The sequence below is a fragment of the Pygocentrus nattereri genome, chromosome 11, assembly GCF_015220715.1.
Source record: "Pygocentrus nattereri isolate fPygNat1 chromosome 11, fPygNat1.pri, whole genome shotgun sequence".
NCBI lineage: Eukaryota > Metazoa > Chordata > Actinopteri > Characiformes > Serrasalmidae > Pygocentrus > Pygocentrus nattereri.
This window is the reverse complement of record NC_051221.1, coordinates 38,544,235-38,564,057: the sequence shown is the minus strand read 5'-3', so window position 1 is coordinate 38,564,057 and position 19,823 is coordinate 38,544,235. Positions and strand designations below refer to the sequence as shown.

Here is a 19,823-nt window from a genome sequence, read left to right as displayed (position 1 = left end):
CATTGCCACCTTACAATGTAAGAAAGGAATGTTTTTGCCTTCTCTTGGAATGTTGCCATTTTGGAGACACTTGTTTATATTTGAAAAGCAAAATATATTCAAAGACATGTTCTTATTATATATAAGTACTTATATCACACATGGGACATATTATTGTACACTTATATAATACATTTTTATTGGTTCAAATGGGTAGGTCCTAACATTGTATAATAACAAGTGTGTGTGTGTGTGTGTGTGTGTGTGTGTGTGTGTGTGTGTGTGTGTGTGTGTGTGCGTGCTGAGAGGAAGCAGTTCTGTGAAGGGTGCCCTGCCTGAGTTCTCTGAATTACTTGGCATGCAATGCCAGCTGATGCTTGCTGACAGAAGCCTCTTGGTCTTTTTCTGGATGGACTTTAAAGCTACAGAGAGAGCCAGCGCTGAGGCTTCCCCCTGCTTTGCTCCTTTGCCCTCCCCAAGAGCCCAGCCATCACTCTCCCTCCCATCGTCATGATGTAACCTGACGAAATGCAATGACGGGTAACTCATTGAGCTTATTCAGCATGATTAATGTAGGCCAATACAGTGCCTCCCACTGCAGGCCCTGTAATGTGCACTAACGTCTGGGGCACAAACGCACTCGGATGAACTGCTATCTGAGGTCAGCAGGTTGAGGACTGTTTCAGCGAACGCAGACGCAGACCTGCCTACTGGAAAGCATGCAGCCTTCCTGGAATGCGAGAGTGAGTGGATAATTTGCTATTGATCTTTCCACAACTGGAGATCCGAAGAATGTGGCTCTGCTGGTTACCATGGCGATGGAAATTTGCTTTCATTCTTGTCACTTTTTTCCCAGACTGTCTCTCTCTTTTTCTCTCTCTTCACCTCTCTTCTCCCTCTCCCTCCCTCTCTCTCTCTTCCTCTCTCTCTTTCTCTCTCTCCCTCTCCCTTTTTCTCTCTCTCCCTCTCTTCATCTTTCTCCCTCCCTCTCTTTCTCTCTCTCTCTCCCCCTCTCTCTCTCTCTCTCTCTCTCTCTCTCTGTCTCTCCCTCCCTCTCTCTCTTTCTCTCTCTCCCTCTCTTTCTCTGTCTCCCCCCTCTCTTTTTCTCTCTTCATCTCTCTCTCTCTCTCTCTCTCTGTCTCTCTGTCTCTCTCTCTCTCTCTCTCTCTCTCTCTCTCCCTGTCTTGTGAAGTATGTGAGAGCACTTGTGCAATTGCACATCACTTTGAGCTGAGACAGTCAGAGAGTGCGCAGTATTATATCATTAGTTGAACAAGGGCTGATCGCTCATGGCATTCATAGAGTCTGTCTAAGAGGGCAATATATCCCATATCTGCACCTGTAGTAACTCTGCCATAACTGACGTGGAATGATATCATGGAAACGAGAATGTGTTTTGAAATTAAATGTGTAATTAACTGAGAAATAAAGTGGTTGATTAAAGTTCACATTATCCAAACAATTGACTCAGACAATAAATAAATCAGCTGTGTCGCCTCAAACCCTTTACATAACGCAGTTATGCAACCAATCACAGTTCTCTGTAGAATGAGCCTGCGTTTACTTTTTTTTTTTTTTAACACTCACCAGACAATTTTTCCTTTAAAATCCTGGAAGATCCATGTCCTCATTTGACGCATGGCCATCTAAAAATAGCAGAAGTGAAGTCAGGTATGTGTTTGCCCACCTATTACGTTTTTATTTCTATTGCCATGCAGTTTCAGCATTGAGCAAAAGTGCTCAGCTTTCACAGATTTAGGTGTCTGCTCCTCATTTATGAAGCTAAAATCTTTCTGTAGGCCACTGTGTTAAACTAAATAGCCAAAAGAATTGATAATGATCTGATCGGTTGAATTTGAGGCAATAGATCAGAGAAAACATCACTACCAGGCATTGCATATAAGTTTCTGTGATGCCAGTGAAGACAAGTTGGAATCATATGAAAATAGTTTTCCATAACATTCACAAACTGAAGCCCAATTTAGACTGAATGGCCAGGCCACGCTGATGTTGCAAAGATCTGTGCGATTAGAGCGCCCCCTGCTGGCTATTTCTTATAACTTTTTTTTTTTTTAAAGACTCCAGAATTAAGTCAAAACATACATGGTTAAAATCATGTTACATATGCCAAGGATGAACACACTAATGTGGCAAAGAGGGGTATTGACTGCCAGCTAAAGATCCTTGTTACTAATATCCTTGTTTAAAACTACAGCCTCAAAAATGACCACAATAGTGAATCAGAGCCTCTCTGATGCAGTCTAACCTTAAACTTTATATTATGAGCAAGGTTGCAAATCAGAAATTCAGTGTCTGTGGCCAGTACACAGAGGCAATGTGGTATAACCTGAGGAAAGAAGAACAAATTCAGGCCTCCTGAGCAGCGGGAAAATGTGGTCTGATACCCGTAATGTTATAGGTTGCAATTCCACATTCTATGTCTAGAACATGTGTGGTGATTACTCAGCACAGTCGCCTACCAACCATGAAACTTGATGCTGTTTTACATGAAAAATCATTGCTGTCCACAGAAAAATTTGCAAAATTTATCTCCTTAGTTCCCAAACACGTAGAGAGTGTTGTTAAAAGAAGAGGTGATGTAACACAGTGGCAAACATGACCCCATCCCAGCATTTTTTGAAATGTGTTGCTGGCATCAAATTAGAAATGGGCTTTTTTTTTTTTTTATTTCTCAGCGATGTCCTTAATCCTTAAGCTTCTGATTAGTTCTTTTCATTATCTACTATTTTGTTAGGTGATCTAGTTATTTTATTCCTCTCCTGTACACTGTGAAGGCCTAAATATGCTTAAATAAGGAAGATGTTACTTCAAATTACATGTGAGATTATCCTGAGTAAAATGCACCTGCAGACGAATAAGGTGGTCAAAATATTTTCAGCAATAATCAGTGATAGAGATCATATTTGATTTATGTATTTGCCTCCAATATATTTTTGTTACAGAAATAATTTTATATTGTAATCTATTATTTACCTGTTGAGGTTTGCAGTCATAATCCATGCTGTGTGGAGAAGGTGAGATTCATGCTTCATACACTTTTTATGCACATTCCTGCAGAATTGCTCTATATGTGTATTTAAATTCAGTGTAACTCATGTTAACAACCATGAGCTGTCTGAACTCTATCCTCCAGCAGAAGGCAGTGAACATACATCCTAAGTTTTGTTCAGAGTTTATCTGTTTTGTACAAAGAAGAAAATGTAGTAATTTCACCAGCTAATGGCTATCATACACGGGAGGAGAAGCACTGCTGCATGCTGGGCCGCCAAAGGGTCTCTCGCACTCACCCACCCAAATCACTGAATTCAGCTGTTCCGTTCACTTCCATGTCCAGATATGCATAAAACCAAGCCCCTAGGCCTGCAGACTGCTTCTACAGACATTAGTGAATGGGTCGCTCTCAGGAGCTCAGTGAATTCCAGCGTGGTACCGTGATCGGACGCCACCTGTGGAACAAGTCCAGTCGTGAAATTTCCTCACAACTAAATATTCCACAGTCCACTGTCAGTGGGATTATAACAAAGTGGAAGCGATTGGGAACGACAGCAACTCAGCCACGAAGTGGTCGTCCACGTAAAATGACAGAGTGGGGTCAGCGGATGCTGAGGGGCGTAGTGCACAGAGGTCACCAACTTTTTGCCATCAACTGCTACAGACCTCCAAACTTTATGGGGCCTTCAGATCAGCTCAAAACAGCGTAGAGAGCTTCATGGAATGGGTTTCTGTGGCCGAGCAGCTGCATCCAAGTATTACATCAAAGCGTGGAATGCAGCCGCCACTGGACTCTAGAGCAGTGGAGACGTGTTCTCTGGAGTGACGAATCACGCTTCTCCGTCTGTCAATCCGATGGACGAGTCTGGGTTTGGTGGTTGCCAGGAGAACGGTACTTGTCTGACTGCATTGTGCCAAGTGTAAGTTTGGTGGAGGGGGGATTATGGTGTGGGGCTGTTTTTCAGGAGTTGGGCTCGGCCCCTTACTTCCAGTGAAAGGAACTCTTAAAACTTCAGCACCAAGAGATTTTGACAATTTCATGCTCCCAACTTTGTGGGAGCAGTTTGGGGACGGCCCCTTCCTGTTCCAACATGACTGCGTACCAGTGCACAAAGCAGGTCCATAAAGACATGGATGAGCGAGTTTGTTGTGGAAGAACTTGACTGAGTCCTGACCTCAACCCCATAGAACACCTTCGGGGTGAATTAGAACGGAGACTGTGAGCCAGGCCTTCTCGTCCAACATCAGTGTCTGACCTAACAAATGTGCTTCTGGAAGAACGGTCAAAAATTCCCATAAACACTCCTAACCCTTGTGGAAAGCCTTTCCAGAAGAGTTGAAGCTGTTATAGCTGCAAAGGGTGGGCCAACATCATATTAAACCCTGTGGATTAAGAATGAGATCTCACTCAAGTTCATATGTGTGTGAAGGAAGACAAACAAATACTTTTGGAAATATAGTGTAGCACAGCTACAGCACATAGGAAGTATTGCAGAAAAAGAGGCCATAAACAAGAAACACAAGATCATTTCACACTTTACTCCTGATGGAACAAAGCTACCAGCATCATGTAGTGAAATTATCATGTTTGATATCAGCTAACTAACTTCACAAACTTCCTGTTTCCAACCTGTCTGAGGTGAAAGACTTTTGATTGACACCTTTTTCGGTGTAAATCTCATCCCACAGGTTACCTGCTATGGATCTGTGGTCTGGTTTTGATCGAAGTGTGAGGTAAACCTGTCTGGTTTAACATAGTACAGGAACACTTTGTTAGCTCACGACCAGTCATATCGCCACGGTTTCCCCTTGTTCTTGGGTCTGTTTCGTGCCCTGTGTTGTTGCCATGTGCTTGTGTTTGTTTTTGGTTCTTCTGCTCCGCCTTTTCCCAGCCTTCCCCATTAGTATCTTCACCTGTCTGTAGTCTGGCTTCTCCCTCTCCCAGGTGTTCCCCATTTGTTGTAACCTTTGTCTAGCCCTTTGTTTTAGTCAGTGGTGGTCTGGTCTACTTGTCACTCGGTTTTATGTAGTTGTTCTTTCCTTTCCTTTCCTTTCCTTGTGGTTTGTTTCTTTGTTTAAGTAAGCCCTGTAGTTTCTTACTTTGCTAGTTTGTTTTTGTTATTAAAGTCTGCTTGCACCTAAATCCAGGCTCCCTGCGCATACCATACATGACATATATTCTTTTCATTTTGTCCTCTCTCTTTCTTTTGTTCAGTCATTTGGATAAGCATTCATAGACGTTAGTTTAACTAGCATTTTTTCCCATCATTAGGGTTCTGACAAAACACTGACTGTCAATTGCTGGACACCTTCAGGCTGGTAAGTGCTGTCCAACTGTTGCCTGCAGTTTAAATTTGAAGGTAAATGTTAAGCCTACTGAGTCAGTGCATAAGCAAAGCAAGCAAACAACAGCTTGGGATTTTTCAACACCAGCACAACTAGTACAGTTTTATCAGTAGGGATGAACATTTCTCTATTCAAATGTCCAAATGTTTAAATAACTAGCATTTGAATATCTCATCCCCAATATGAAAATATTTTCTATTGTTATGAATAAATAGAAACGAGAGCTCTGAAGGCGCTGAGGATGATAATACAGTAGCATTAAAACGCATTTCACTGTTTTATGTATGAATCTTCACTTTATAACTAACTTTTTCATCTAAATATTACAATACACTAATATTAATTTCCAACTGCATCAGCATAAATTCAGTATAACACAAAACTAATGTTGCTGTACTTTCCCTGTAAAACAGTAGGTGACATGGACATTTCATGTATAAAGCATTCAAATATCATAGGCTTTTTTAATGCAGTTTTACAGTGAATCATTCAGTAAACGTTTCTTAAAGCTTACTATATTAGTGAAGTCTGTTGCTCCTGATGCCCATAGCCATCTGCTGAGCTGATCAGCATAGACCTTTGCAGGCCTTCGAGTTTTTATTTATTTATTTATTTTATTCATTAATTTTTTTTTTTACAAATATAGAAAAAGAGGGACTTGAATTGGCAGGTCATCTCTTACCGGGTGGCAGGTGTGCTGCTCTTGGTATGACCCGACGAGCTGGTGTACCCCGTTTATGCTGCACTCAGCCCAAAGTCTGCAGTGGCAGCCGATCTGGGTGGTTTTCCTGCCAGCTCTAGTTTGCGGCATCTGAGGGTTATCTGAAGGATCATGTGATGGCAAGTAAATGTCCTACTTACTGCCAGACACTGAGAAGACTAGAACTGACAACAGTAACTCATCTGTAAGCAGAGCATAACTAACAGGTAGTAAACTAACTAGCCAGTAGACATGATTTACAATGAAAACCTGCAAGCTACCTAAAGTCACCAGTCTAATGCAAAAGTAAACGTATATTAGTTAAACATAACAGCTACCATAAACCAGGAAGCTAACCTGTCATCTGTCATCTGCAGGTTAGTCAGGTTGCGAGCAGAAGGAAACATAAAATGAGTGGATATATTAAAATGTGGGGGTAAATTTCAGTCTAGAAATCCAATGAAAATGTTGCCATCAATGAATTAGTTTGTATGGACTACAGGAAGGACAGCAGCAGGTTAGAGAAGAAGGCTGATAACGTAACACGTAAACCTTCAGTGTTTCAGGTGAGGTCCTAATTATAAATCATAGTGTGGAATTATAAGGAGGCATCAGGAGTCCTATGATGATAGTCTTAGGATGTTCAGGAAAAAGAAACTTTGAAAATCAACACATTTGATCACGAATTTTTCTTGACATCAGCACAAGTTGGATCCTATTCATCCAATATTTAGGCCCAATCCCATTTCTTATTTTTACCCCTACCCCTTATTTTTGAGTGTAACCCTCCCCCTTGAAACTGAGTTGTAAGGGGTACTGGTTGAAATCTTGCCCCTATGAAATGGGACGACCCTTCAAGAACCGGATATGTCATCAGATGTCTTCAGAGACATAAACAGATGAGACGAGGTTTTCCGGCCATTTCCAATACGCCGCCTCCGGCTGTGGTGATCTCACCTGTGTGTCACATGACAGGACAGGTGAATCATATTTAAACTAGGCTGGAAAAATAACCAGGACGTGTTTTCCTGCTTTGTCTCCAGACTATAGCATTAATGGTACATCACACTGACATTTGCCGTTTATCCAAGGGGAGACTGGAAAGTCTGGGCGCTCCGATTCATTCACAACTTCAGTTTTATGCATCAATCAAATGAATCACCGAACAAAAAGAAGAGCACAAACAAAAAACGACATCACTTCATTAACAGCTACTAGCGCTGCTCTGTAGGCGACCCTGCCGGCCTGCCGTGACAGCAGAGGAGGGGAAAGTTCAGCTCCTCACTGCTTAAATACATTTAGGGCATCATCCGCCTTCAAAGAGGGGGGCAATTATTTATTATCACCACCAAGATTTTTAATCGCCAGCTTCATGATTGATTTCCCGTTCCACCTTAAATGGTGAAGCAACCTCATGTACCAGAACGTAACTGCTGCGCCATTTAAGGTGGAATGGAAAATTCGCCAGGTAGCGACCGAGACATCAGCGTATTACTGGCGATTTTTATGTGTGTTATGAAGGAAATGACCATAAACCGCTGTTACGATAGTTCTCACAATACAGCGGCTTTTTAACAGAGAAATACTGACGTTTATGTGTCATTTTGGTTGCTTGTGCAGCCATCATGCTGATGATTCGCAGGGCATTCTGGGGATTTGCTCATGACCCTCTGTTTGTAGTGCGCCTCTGAAAAATCTCTGTTTGAAGGGCCTTGTAGCCCTAACACTTCACCCTACCCCTCCAATCTCAACAACAATCAGGACACCCTACCCCTAGATGTGAATGGAGGGGTAGGGCTAAGTATTAGGGGCAGGGGATGAAATGGGATTGGGCCTTAAAATTGCCCTCAAAAATAAATGGGACCCAAGGTTTTATCATATGTTTGTATGTATCCTATTCATCAATGCATCATTACGTTACACATCTGCAAATTCAGAAACCAAGGGAAGATGCCATGAGGCAGGTTGAGGAGAAGCAGCTGGACCTTCAATGCTTCAGGTTAGGTCATGAAATGATACTGCACATTAAACATACGCTGTTATTTTTATTGGTGGGAGGGTTGTTGTGTCCCTGCTAATACTGCGACCGAACCTATGCCTTTGGAGCCCGGGGAAGCTGACAGAATGCGGTGAGAATTAAGCCAGCGTTACAAGACGTGCTCTGGCATACATATAAACATACATACACACATCCATACATATAAACATATATTCATATAAACTTACATACATAAATCAATAAATAAGCAAGCAGTCACTGATCCCGCCTTTGAGTCATCACATGGGTCTCAAAAGGAAACGCGAACTTTTCTGAGGTCCACTTTCACTTAACGCTGAGACCCTCGTTCTGAACAGATGCAGCTCCAGCAACGATATTCAGGATGAGGACTGTTTATCTGGGAATGCTGCTCTTATTCCAACGCGCTGTTTCCTCCTTAACGGAGTTCAGCGTTAATGGAGAGATCAGGAACTTTGCTGTTGGAAACGGGAAAGTGTTCGTCGTCACCGACTCTCAGCTCCTCCAGATGAGGCTCGATCTAGTAGAGGAAAAACACAAGGACATACAGAACCACAGACACCAGAACCGAGTTAATATTTTACTGCCTTTCGACGCGAATAAGACCCTGATAACCTGCGGAACCTCTGACTGTGGATACTGTGAACTCCTGGACATCAATGACATCAGCAGAAGTGTCTACAGGGAGGATGTTCCAGTGGGATCATCTGTTAAAAAATCATCTGTTTCTTTTCTTGTAGATTTTGATGAAGGAACAGAGAAATACATGCTGGTTGCCAGAGAAAAGGTTCCTGATGAGTGTGTCTCTGATAAAGGAGTTTCTCTGCATAACACTCTGGAATCTCAGGCAGGAGGAATTTTCGCTAAGTCAGGCATTGAGCCAATTGAAGCCAGGATTTCTCCACAGAGTGATGCTGAGTGGATTGACGGCTTCCAATCATCTTCTCCCTCTCACTCGTACCTGCTGGTGAACGTTAAGTCTAGAACAGGTCCAGCTGTGGTGGTCTTAAGGATGAAGAACAGCCGCAGTAAAATTGAAATGACCAAGTCTCTAGAAGGTGCAGTGCTACAGTGCTGTGATGATAAAGAGCATAAAAAGCTCTTGTCCTCCTCTGTAGTTCTCTCCTCTGGATCTCTTCTTCTCTGGGCGGGAATATTCACTGCACAAGAATCGAACGACCCCCAGAAAACTGCTTTGGCCATTTACGACCTGAGTCAGATCAGAGACCGAGTACCTTCATATTTCAGCTGTACACCAACGTGCAGAGCTCAGGTGAGAAACAGCCAGTAAATAAAATATCAGTTATGATTTATATTTAATCCCTGTGTGGTGTCTGTGGGACCAATTTTCATTGTTTACCAAATAAAAAGATGATGCAATTTATTATTATTTCAATCTCAGATTCCTGGGCTGTTTCTCTGAAGAACACATAACACAAAATAACACATTTTCAGTGACATCACACTGGACACCCCCTACTTTATATTACCTATGTGGTGATGGGGTGAACCTGCCAGGAATGAAGTATGGAGGCGCTGTGTGCCTTCACTCTGGTCTCCTCCTACATGGCCAACTTGTGATGTTTTAATCATCTGGTATTTTTACATAGAACGTTATGTCTATTGATTTAAAAAACAATGTGGTGGGTCTACCAGACCATAGAGTAACAAACGCAGTGACGCCACCAGGATTTAAATGATCTGCACTTTATTCTTCATGTCATTCAGCCTCTAAATCAGATGCTGTAGATCAGTATCTGTCATTTCTTTCCCTCAACATGTTTCTGGTGTCTGCAGAAAGGAGAAGATGTTCTGAGGCCTCGTGCTGTGGTGCTCAAACACAGTTCAATGTCATCTGTAGCAGCAGAAAAGAAAGGATCCTGGATTGAGCTCTACATCGGAACTGCTACTGGACAACTGATGAAGGTATGTAGTTGTGATCTGTCTCATAGTCTTTACTGTCTGACAGTCTCTCTTAAGAGATTCTCTGACCACATAATCACACCAGCTGTTGTTTTATATACTTATAAAATATATTAATCTCTTTTTCAACTTCAACAACTTCAAAGGTCCAATGTGGAACAGTTGCTTTTGTTGTTCTTATTTTAGTTGTCCAAACAAAATTTCTTCTACATTGTTTCATTCTGAAGCCAGAGGCCAATAAAAAACATTATCCTGATTTCTTTTCTACTGCGTGTTTCCAGATTGTGCTGGACAAGGCTTTGAATTCTGGCTGTGTGACGGTTCTGTACAAATCTGATGATGACAGGATGGTGTTTCCCAGAATGCACTTTGATCCAGTGGATCATAAATACATCTACATAGCTTTGAGAAATCAGGTGAGTCTTAGAGCCACACGCCCATCATCAGAAGCTGGTATAAGCACAAGAGATCTTTAACTCTGGCCTGCAAGATAAGGAATTTAAGGTGGAATTGAAACAGCGAAACTATCTGCCCTTTGGAATGACAATTCAAGTTTATTAAGCTCAGCTAACAAAATACAGCAGTTTCAGGGAAGTGTTAACTAATACCTTAGACATTTATTGCTGGATTAAATTAGTTGTATATGTTTGTGTTGTAGATCCGGCGAGTAGCAGTGACTCAGTGTGGTATGTACAGCACTTTGAGAGACTGCAGAGCTTCTCAGGATCCGTCCTGTGGCTGGTGTCTGAATACAAGCAAGTAGGTTCCTCATTACACTCATACACTTCTCCTTTTCAACACTGCACGTCTGCCTTTTAAACATTTTTGTTTTATGAGTATTGAAGTATTATGTGCTGGATTATGTGCTGTCTTTCCCTTTGGGATCTATTCAATTTCTCTTCGGCATCAATAAAGTCAGGTCTTTCTTTCTTTCTTTCTTTCTTTCTTTCTTTCTTTCTTTCTTTCTTTCTGACAGAAAAAAACAGACTGATACTGATAATTTGCTAAATATTCACTACACCTGCTTTATAGCGTAACAAATAAGCAGCCAAACAACACAGGACCATTATAAGTTGCAGTATGTTTTGGGACTCTGGTTTTAATTTGAGGTTTTAGGTGACTCATGTCTTGAACTCTGAAGCCATATAAGTCTCCATTTCTCTCTTGTATAGCCTGAGTTAGACCACATAACAATGGGGTATAGCCATAACATAAGAATGTAACAAAGCTTATAAATTGGACAAAATTACTGTAATAACATACGTAACACATGCAGCTGGGTGCTTTGCACCCCAAGCCAAATTGCATATTTTGTTGATTGTTGAAGTGAAAAGAAGTACTGTAAGAACATTTTAACATAAGAACTGCAGCTCAGTAACATCCCCTTTGGCAGATATCACAGCTTGCAAATGTGTTTTGTAGCTAGCTTCTGTTTTTCTGCTCTTGTTTTTAAAAAATTTCTCCCACTTTTGCCTCCAGAATGCTTCTTCGGCCAAGCCAGCCTCTTTTCACCTTCAGTTTCATGACTAAATTTGTTGCATTATTCTTGTACTTGGAAGTTTTGTACATTTACAAACCAAAAGTAAAGTAATTTTGGATTAATATTTTCAGAAAAAAATAGTTTACAGTTTGGTATAGAGATAGTGTTTACTTCTTTTCACTACTTCTTTTTTTACTGCTTTTCACAAACTGTTAACATGCACTTTTATTTATATAAATCTGATATGACCTGATTGTTCAGACAGACCTGACTGTCAGCTGTGAATTGCAGATATTAGTCTTTAATGAACAGCAGAATCCAGGGGCATCGCCTGGCCTGGGTTTTTATAACACATATCATTTTATAATAGAAAACCCATCCATCCATCCATCCATTTTCTAAGCCGCTTCTCCATCAGGGTCGCGGGGGGTGCTGGAGCCTATCCCAGCAGTCTTCGGGCGGAAGGCAGGATACACCCTGGATGGGCCGCCAGTCCATCGCAGAATAGAAAACCCAAATGTGCAAAATGTAAATGTAAACATATGTTGCCATTCAGATGACGTCTTTTTCAGGAATGGCCTTGCTTATTTCAGCAAGACAATGTCAAACCACATTCTGCACATATTACAGCAGCAAGGCTCTGTACTAAAAATTTCACTGTTGATTGTATGATTTGATTTCTCATTGTGGTCACTCTAGATGCTTGACTAAAGATGAGTGTTCAGCCTCTCCTTGGATCTCCATTCCTGAAGATTATTTTCAGAAAGAGCTGATTTCTTTTCAAGTGACTGAACTCTCCACTGAGGTAAATGTGTCTCTTTACTTCATCTTTATTGTACAAATATTTTTATACAATATTTATCTGGTACTTTGCTCTCTCATTCAGGTCACTTTGAATCTCTCCTTGAATGTGGCAGGACAGTTTCCCTTAACATGTACTTTCATGGATGAACATGTAAATCTATGTAACAGCAGTTCTGGAGTTTTCCCCAGCTGCTCCTGCAGATTCTCCAGCCAGCACCTGCCAGTTAATGGTCAGTTTAGATCTTCAAAGCTCTGAACTTTAAATTTTCCATTTAAGGGTACAGTTATGAAAGCCTATGTTATTTTTAATTATTTTCATACAGAAAGGAGTGTATGACTGTAGATATCTCAGAAAATATCAACAGTATATAGATAGATAGATAGATAGATAGATAGATAGATAGATAGATAGATAGATACTTTATTGATCCCAAAGGAAATTTAGCAGCCTATATAAATATGCAACCCACAAATATCAAACAATATTAATTTAAGTCTTTTTTTATTTTCTGAGTATCTGAACATGATAATCTCAGTATCTGATAATAAAACACAAAGTGTTATCTTGTGTATATCCAGTCACAGCGACTGTCACTATTGGAGATCAGAAAATCACAGAGAGACTGAAACTGAGGAGCTGCCCAGACGTCACAGAGACATCACCATATGCTAAGTAAGATGTTTTACATTATTAAAGCCTACAGCCTGTCATCACACTTTGTGCCTGGTATTTTGAAGGATATTGGATCATTGTAGGTAATGTTTGCCAGAGTATGTTGTATCTTTACCATTATCATTAAATATCTTCATATTTAACATTAATTATTCAAAGTGGGTATTTGCATGGGCAGAATATGCCAGAGAATAAACTCATAATCAAGTAACTATCAAGTCGTGTTCGATAGTAATTTCCTGGTTGATCACAGGCGGCAAGAATTTTATAACAATATTATAACAACTATTTTACTTTAGTCATGCTGTTACCTTTTCAAAACATCATTTATCTTTTAATGCTTTCAATAATGCTGTTTATATGGTAGATGACTGCTGGCTATTAATTTGATAGTTTTGTACCCTGGGAAAGGAAACAAAAACACTTTCATTAACAACTGAAAACGATGCCGTGGAATATTCACTCGAACACCGATTCACAGCATACAGGTTAAAATAGATTGAACATGTGCAGACTGTACACTGAAAAGAGTTGTTGCATTTACAGATTCATACATCAGTTCTACAGTTACATCAACTTAAATGAAGGACATTATTAAAATACTTTCACATAGTAATTATGATGTAACATATTGCTGTTGTTGGAAGAAAACCTTGTATCTCCAAAATATACAGGAGAAGGAAAAAACCTACTTTACTTTTAATGGAAGTCAATGGAACCAGTCATCTTTCCAAGCTGTTTTGGGTCATTTCTTTTGGTCCATACATCATGAAATTTACACACAATGTAAAGACCAACAGGCTTTTTTAAAAATTATATTAAAAACTAATTATATTAAAGGTTTTCTTCTGACAGGAGCGATATGTAACATAGTTCATTGTTGTGGAGCCAGTGTTCACATTTGAATATAGTACATTTAAAACAACATTTAAGCACCTTTTTTGGTGTAGATTTTAAACATTAAATTCATGTTAATCAGGTCAGCGTCCTTTTCTGTATGAAACTGGAGGTCACTTTTATTTTGCTGTGTTGACTGTCAGGTTTAAACATTAAAAACTCTCAACTGTTCTGTGATGCTCTGTTGGCAGGTTAAGTTGTTTGGTTTGGTTCAGCAAGGGTGTGTGTGTGTGTGTGTGTGTGTGTGTGTGTGTGTGTGTGTGTGTGTGTGTGTTCTGTATACAGGTGTGTAGCGTGTGTCTCAGCTGGGTGTCATTGGTCCAGCAGTAGTAATCAGTGCAGCTGGGCTCACGGCTCTGCTTCACAGGTACTTATGCACATCTTATTTATTTTAATATACTGTAATAACCTTCTGTATCATATTACACACACATGTACTCCAGTGCTGGAAAATCCACTCAGATGTACGTCGTGGTTATAGTCACACTATTCTAACTATATGTCTGGTCTTAAAATTGGTTCAGTGAAGTCATGTTTTTGTGCTATAGTTTATTGAAACTGTTCCAACTGAAAAAGGATTACTTTATTTTTTATTATGTTTAGGTGGCAGTGATGGTGAGTTAACAATTACTGAATAACTTAAACTTCAAATGTAGTATTTGTGAATTCAGTGATTTAAACAAGGCAAACTCTTTCATTTGATTTTTCATTTTAATGCTAAAATGAAGTGTTTTCTGTGATTTATTTCCCTCCTCTGCAGGACAAGTGTGAAGGATTATATTCTGAGAGTAATGCAGTAAGTGACCCAAAGAACTGTCAGTCACAGTGTCAGTGGAAATAAGATCTGTGTCTGAGGGAAGTTTAGGGAACTAAGAATGAGAACATTCTAGTTTTCAACAGGAATTCTATTAAGACGGCTCCTGCATTTCTCTTTTGTGTTACAAACAGATTTTATTCAACTATAATAATGTTTATTTATTTATTTCAATGTTTAATTGATTTTTTTCCTTTTATATATCAAAAAACTGATTTTTCTTGAAGATTTAAAAAATAACATTTCTGTGCACAGATGACATGGTGTCACGATTGGCCCCTCCCAGTCCTGTCCATGTGTTTTGGTTTTGTTTTGGTTTTTCAGTCCAGCCCCCTTGTTTCGTGACTCCACCCCTGATTGTTTCCACCTGTGTTCCCGCCTGTTCCTCATGTATTTAAAGCCTGTTTTTCCCCCTGTCTGGTCACTGGTCTTTGTACTGGTCTATGTATTGTTGTTTGAACTGTTCTGGTTGTGTTTATATGTTGGTTTGATGTTTCCATGTTTATCATGTCTGACTTTAAATCTATCCGTGTTGGCCATCTGACTTTGGATCTTTATGACACTGACTTGGGATTTGCCCACAATAAGTCACTTATCTCTGCATATGTGTCCGCAACCTCGCTCCCCGTTACACACGGCACTTCTTAACTGGTTGTTTGTACACATTGTAATGCAGGTGTTCTCATATAAAGGGTTGGTTTTATAGTTTAAAATTTCTCTCTTTTTATCATTTTTTTTAGCCAGAGATTTTCTCCCTGGAGCCTAATCATGTCTCCTTTCATGGCAAAAAACATGCAGTGCTGAAAGGAAGAAATCTGGAATTGGTAGAGAAAATCCGCTTTCATGGAGTCATGGAGTGCACTTCAAAGGAGTGAGTGTTAACAGTAGTGTATTTATGTTTGTATGCATGATGTATTTGATTTGTGTCTCTTTTGTGAATCTGCTGTTCTTCACCAGGACTCCAGTGCTGGAGCGCTCCACTGACACTCTGAAGTTCAGCATTCCGAGTGGAAATAAAGGAACTGTGAGGGTGTGCGTGGTGACAGCAGATGGCCGTTGTCATAGTAACACCAAAATCACTTATGGTGCTCGGCCTACCTGCACTGGACTGCAGCCTAGGAACACCTGGGCCAGGTACAGCATGTAAACACTGGAGGTCTTTGTGTAGAATCTGTTTCCACCTAAATCACTTAATTTAAATACTGTTTTTCAGAAAAAGTTGATCAGTTGTTTGATGTTCCTTAACAAACTTATCCACAATTAAACATGATGTGAGACACACAGATGGAGGGAAAAACATATAATTTCCATAGGAACTTTGATTTTTCCCAGAAATATTACAGAGCCTCTTGAACTCTTGAAATGGGACTAGTGTTTCTCGATTTGCTCCAGCTTTGCTAATTTAGTACTCACTTCCTCTTCTTTCTGCACCACCTCTGGTTATCAGAGTTCACTGGTTTAGTCTCCTGCAACTCCCACCTCCAGTTTCCTGTTTGGAAACTCTTCTCTGATTGACTGATTAAGTGTTTTGTACTGCTTTACTTCCAGTGGTAAGAGGAAGATCACTGTGTTGGGGAACAATCTGGAGTTTGTGGATGCAATTATTGTTCATCAATATGACAAACCAATCACCCTCAACTCAAACAAGGTATATAAGTGTGATCATCTCTCAGATTGGGTTGAGTGCAGCCACTCTTGTTTACAGTGTAACATACAATCATTAACTCAAATGAAGTGTGAAGTAACACAGAGGATTGAACAATGTGGATTTATTTACACTTTCAGTTCATCACTCATCATTAAAATCTGGTTTATCTTTCTGATTCTCTCAGACCTTCTGGTTCCACACTCATGATCAGAGAGAATACATGGGCTCTGGGCCGTTCACTGTCTCTCTCCTAGTGGGGAACTCAACAGTGGACTGTGTAGATAAACTGTCTTACCTCCCAGATCCAGAATTCACCAGCTTCTCCACCTCTAAATTGGACAATGATGTGTTGGCCAACATACAGGTAGTGTCAGTATTTCTGTTGTAGGTTGTTGTAACATTAAACTTTGATAATTTCTAAGATCACCATCAATCCATTTTTATTCAAAGCATTAAAAATATAGCTTATTTACGTCAGCAATGAGCCTTGCTTGGATAACTGCTGGAGCATGAGATTACATTCTTAGGTGCTTCATTCAGCTCACCAAGAGCTCAATAAGTGACCGATGATAAAAACAAGTTGTGCTACAGTAAAAACTGTTTACTGTGTTGGGAAAGTACTGTGCTTTTGGCTGAGTATGAGCTACAACATTTGTTTTGAGTGCTGCATCATTATGCTTGTAATCAGGTTGTTATAGCCCTTCATTTGCAAATTAAAAATGTAACTATCTTGACTTTGCTGCATCTCACTTTCCCCCCACTTCACTGTTCTCCCACTAGAAAACAGAAGACAAGCTCAATATGAGTAAGGAAGAGATGAGAGTGTGGGGGCTGCAGGGAAAAGAGCAGTTTGAGTGTGTGATTGATACAGTTATGTCCACAGCTCTCATCTGTAGAACTGTGGGAGCAAAGGACTCTGAAATCAGCGTGGACTCATTCAAGGTATGACCAGTCAGTCTGTTCACTTTGTTGGATGAGTGCCAGGAAATAGTTCAAACTGCAATCCTGCAGTAAAAAACTGTTAAAATAATTACGTTTTCAGTCCTTAGATAGTTACAAGTATTATGTGGTGATCTATTTTTAATTGAGGTTGAAAGATTTATATTTATCAGTTTAATTAAAAAAAAACAAGGTTTTAGTCAATAGGTGGAGTATTTTAGCCACACCCCTTTATTTTATAGCATGACGTGAAACTGCATCCCATCATGGCCTCATGGTGAGCAGTTAGATCTCATTCATTTTAATCAAATGTGTGCCAAAGTCCTAAAAGCACTGCATAAAATTATGAATCGTCACTGTGAAAGCATAGATTCTGCAGTTAAGTGCATTTTTTTTTTCCTGTTCATTGAAAAAATATCATGATTTTGTGTGAAACTGTACAGAGCATTGTTAGCTAGTCATGTTCTAGCTAGCATTTGAGTTATACTCAAAATGGGCTAAAATTGACACTATTGTTAGCTTTTTAATTCAGTTTTCCATTCCAGCTTAGATTGCACACTAGTTAACTTCTGGTGCATATAGGCACCAACTTTCCAGCTTTTAGAAACACTTTCCAGCAAATTGGAATCTACAAACCAAATACTTGATTTCTTTAAACTTTTTCAGATCATGTTTGGCAATTCTATCAAATTTCTAGAGCTGATACAACATGGCATAAAGTATACGTGTGCACCTGTTGCAGTAACCATTGTGATTCTTCTTGGTGTTCATGGTGAGTATTGAGCTGCTGGTAGATATCTTGTGTGTCTGTGGTTGTCATCTGGTCTCCTACGCTTAGTTAAAATGTGTTTGTTTCTCTCTCATTCTCTCTCTTTCTGTGTCTAGCTGGAATATTTATCAGTGGTGTGGTCTCAAGACGCATGACTCAGATCTCAGGCAGATTTGAGTCGAGCAACTAAGGATTTCTTGGCGGCCCTTTATGGTCACAGCACACTACTCTTACCGTGAGGTGTAGCGCCCAAACGTTCAAAATGAGGTCCACACAAATGCTTTGTATGTGTATTTGCAGACCACAGTGATCGTATACTGTTAACTTTGTAATGTGATGCTGTATAACAAGGTTTTGAGATCTAATGTCATTATCAGATTACTTATATTACTGTGTCCACTTTCACTAATTCCTGCACCATGTTACATTAAATTGTGAATTTGTGATTTTATTGCTGGAGTGTGTTTGTGTTTGGATCAGGTTTGTGTGTAGTTTCATTGGTTGCTGCATTGGTAGCTGCCCCTGCAGTTTATTGTACCCCACCAGTCTTTCTGTGCCAGAGACGCCGCTGCTGTGGTGCTGTCCAGTTTGACTCGTAACCTTATCTGAATAGCCAACATTAGACGCTTTGTAGATACTTCACTTACTTTTAAGTTACATTCAACTAAATATACTACATTGACCATAATTTTCTTTAACTCCAAACCTGGCCTAACCTTAACCTCAAACCAAAACATAAACCCAACCCTCACCCTGGTCCAAATCCTCCACCATGGTTTAGAATAAACTGAGTTTCAACAGACAGTTTAACAATTTGAACATCTGTAGATAATCTATAGGGGATTATAGGGAACTATCCAAAAAAGTGAGACACTGTTTCTTGAACGTGTTTTAAATAGGGATGCATTGATACCATTTTGTTCAGAATAAGTACAATTACGTATTTTATTTAAGTACTTGTAGATACCATATCTGATACCATAACAAATTACCTGTTTAGAATAAAGTAGATGTTAGTGTAAATTAATAGTGTACCTTAACGGTTACATCATTAAAATCTACCTGATTTTAAATTATATAAATTAGCTATTACATTATATAAGGCTGCCTTGGATTGAGTAATGCTGCAGTGGAGAAGAGCGTTTTGTTTCACATCAGAAAAGCATTTCTATACTACTGTAGTATTGATCCTCATCTGTGTGTAGAAAATTGCTAATTTTTTCACCTCTTTAGCTGGCATACATGGGTATGTCAGGGAAACAGCTGTGATTATATGCTTAAAAAGGGTTAAAATTCATAGTGTGTTCCTGGTGGGAATCTGCCAGAGGTGGACGAATACAGAAATCATGTACTTGAGTTAAAGTAGAGACACCCAAGGTAAAATATTACTCCAGTAAAAGTAGAAGTCCTTACTCTAGACCTCCACTTGAGTAAAAGTACAAAAGAATTTGCCTTCAAATGTACTTAAGTATAAAGTAAAAGTACTAAAAGAGTAATTATGACTAATGTCCTGTGATCATTTTTATAATTAGACTCGCTCCATGAACTCATTTCAGGTTAAAGTCCTCCAGCGTCTCTCTTGGTAAACCAGTCTTTTAATAGAACGTCATTAATTAGTGACGCTGACGTCTATTAAAATGATCATAAGCACAAAACACTGAAGGTAAACAGTTTCCATCAGGGAGAACCGAGTGGCTCTGAAATCACTTTTTACACACAAGCAAAGTTTCAGTTTAAGATTACTTTGTAAATTAGTTACAAGCTGATTAAAAACTGGCTTTAAACTCAGGATCACAAATAAGTTTTCCTGTGTTGATCTGTA

At 39.7% G+C, this 19,823-nt stretch overlaps 1 protein-coding gene across 3 annotated transcripts; it reads left to right on the top strand.

Annotated features, from left to right (window-relative positions):
- The first annotated feature begins 294 nt into the window (after positions 1-294).
- LOC108432515 (plexin-C1) lies at positions 295-18,452 on the top strand. Of its 3 annotated transcripts, none has more exons than XM_037542483.1 (17): positions 295-722; positions 9,852-9,980; positions 10,259-10,393; positions 10,636-10,736; positions 12,157-12,262; positions 12,344-12,491; positions 12,841-12,934; positions 14,117-14,198; positions 14,435-14,446; positions 14,592-14,627; positions 15,386-15,516; positions 15,603-15,779; positions 16,194-16,293; positions 16,478-16,657; positions 17,074-17,235; positions 17,899-18,004; positions 18,118-18,452. In XM_037542483.1, exons 1-17 carry the CDS (start codon positions 699-701, stop codon positions 18,189-18,191), a joined length of 1,797 nt encoding a protein of 598 aa, XP_037398380.1. In that variant the 5' UTR covers positions 295-698; the 3' UTR covers positions 18,192-18,452. The 3 variants fall into 3 exon arrangements, with proteins under 3 accessions (XP_037398380.1, XP_037398379.1, XP_017561876.2); XM_037542482.1 differs by lacking the exon at positions 295-722 and adding an exon at positions 6,448-6,603; XM_017706387.2 differs by lacking the exon at positions 295-722 and adding an exon at positions 8,322-9,327.
- Positions 18,453-19,823: the final 1,371 nt, after the last annotated feature.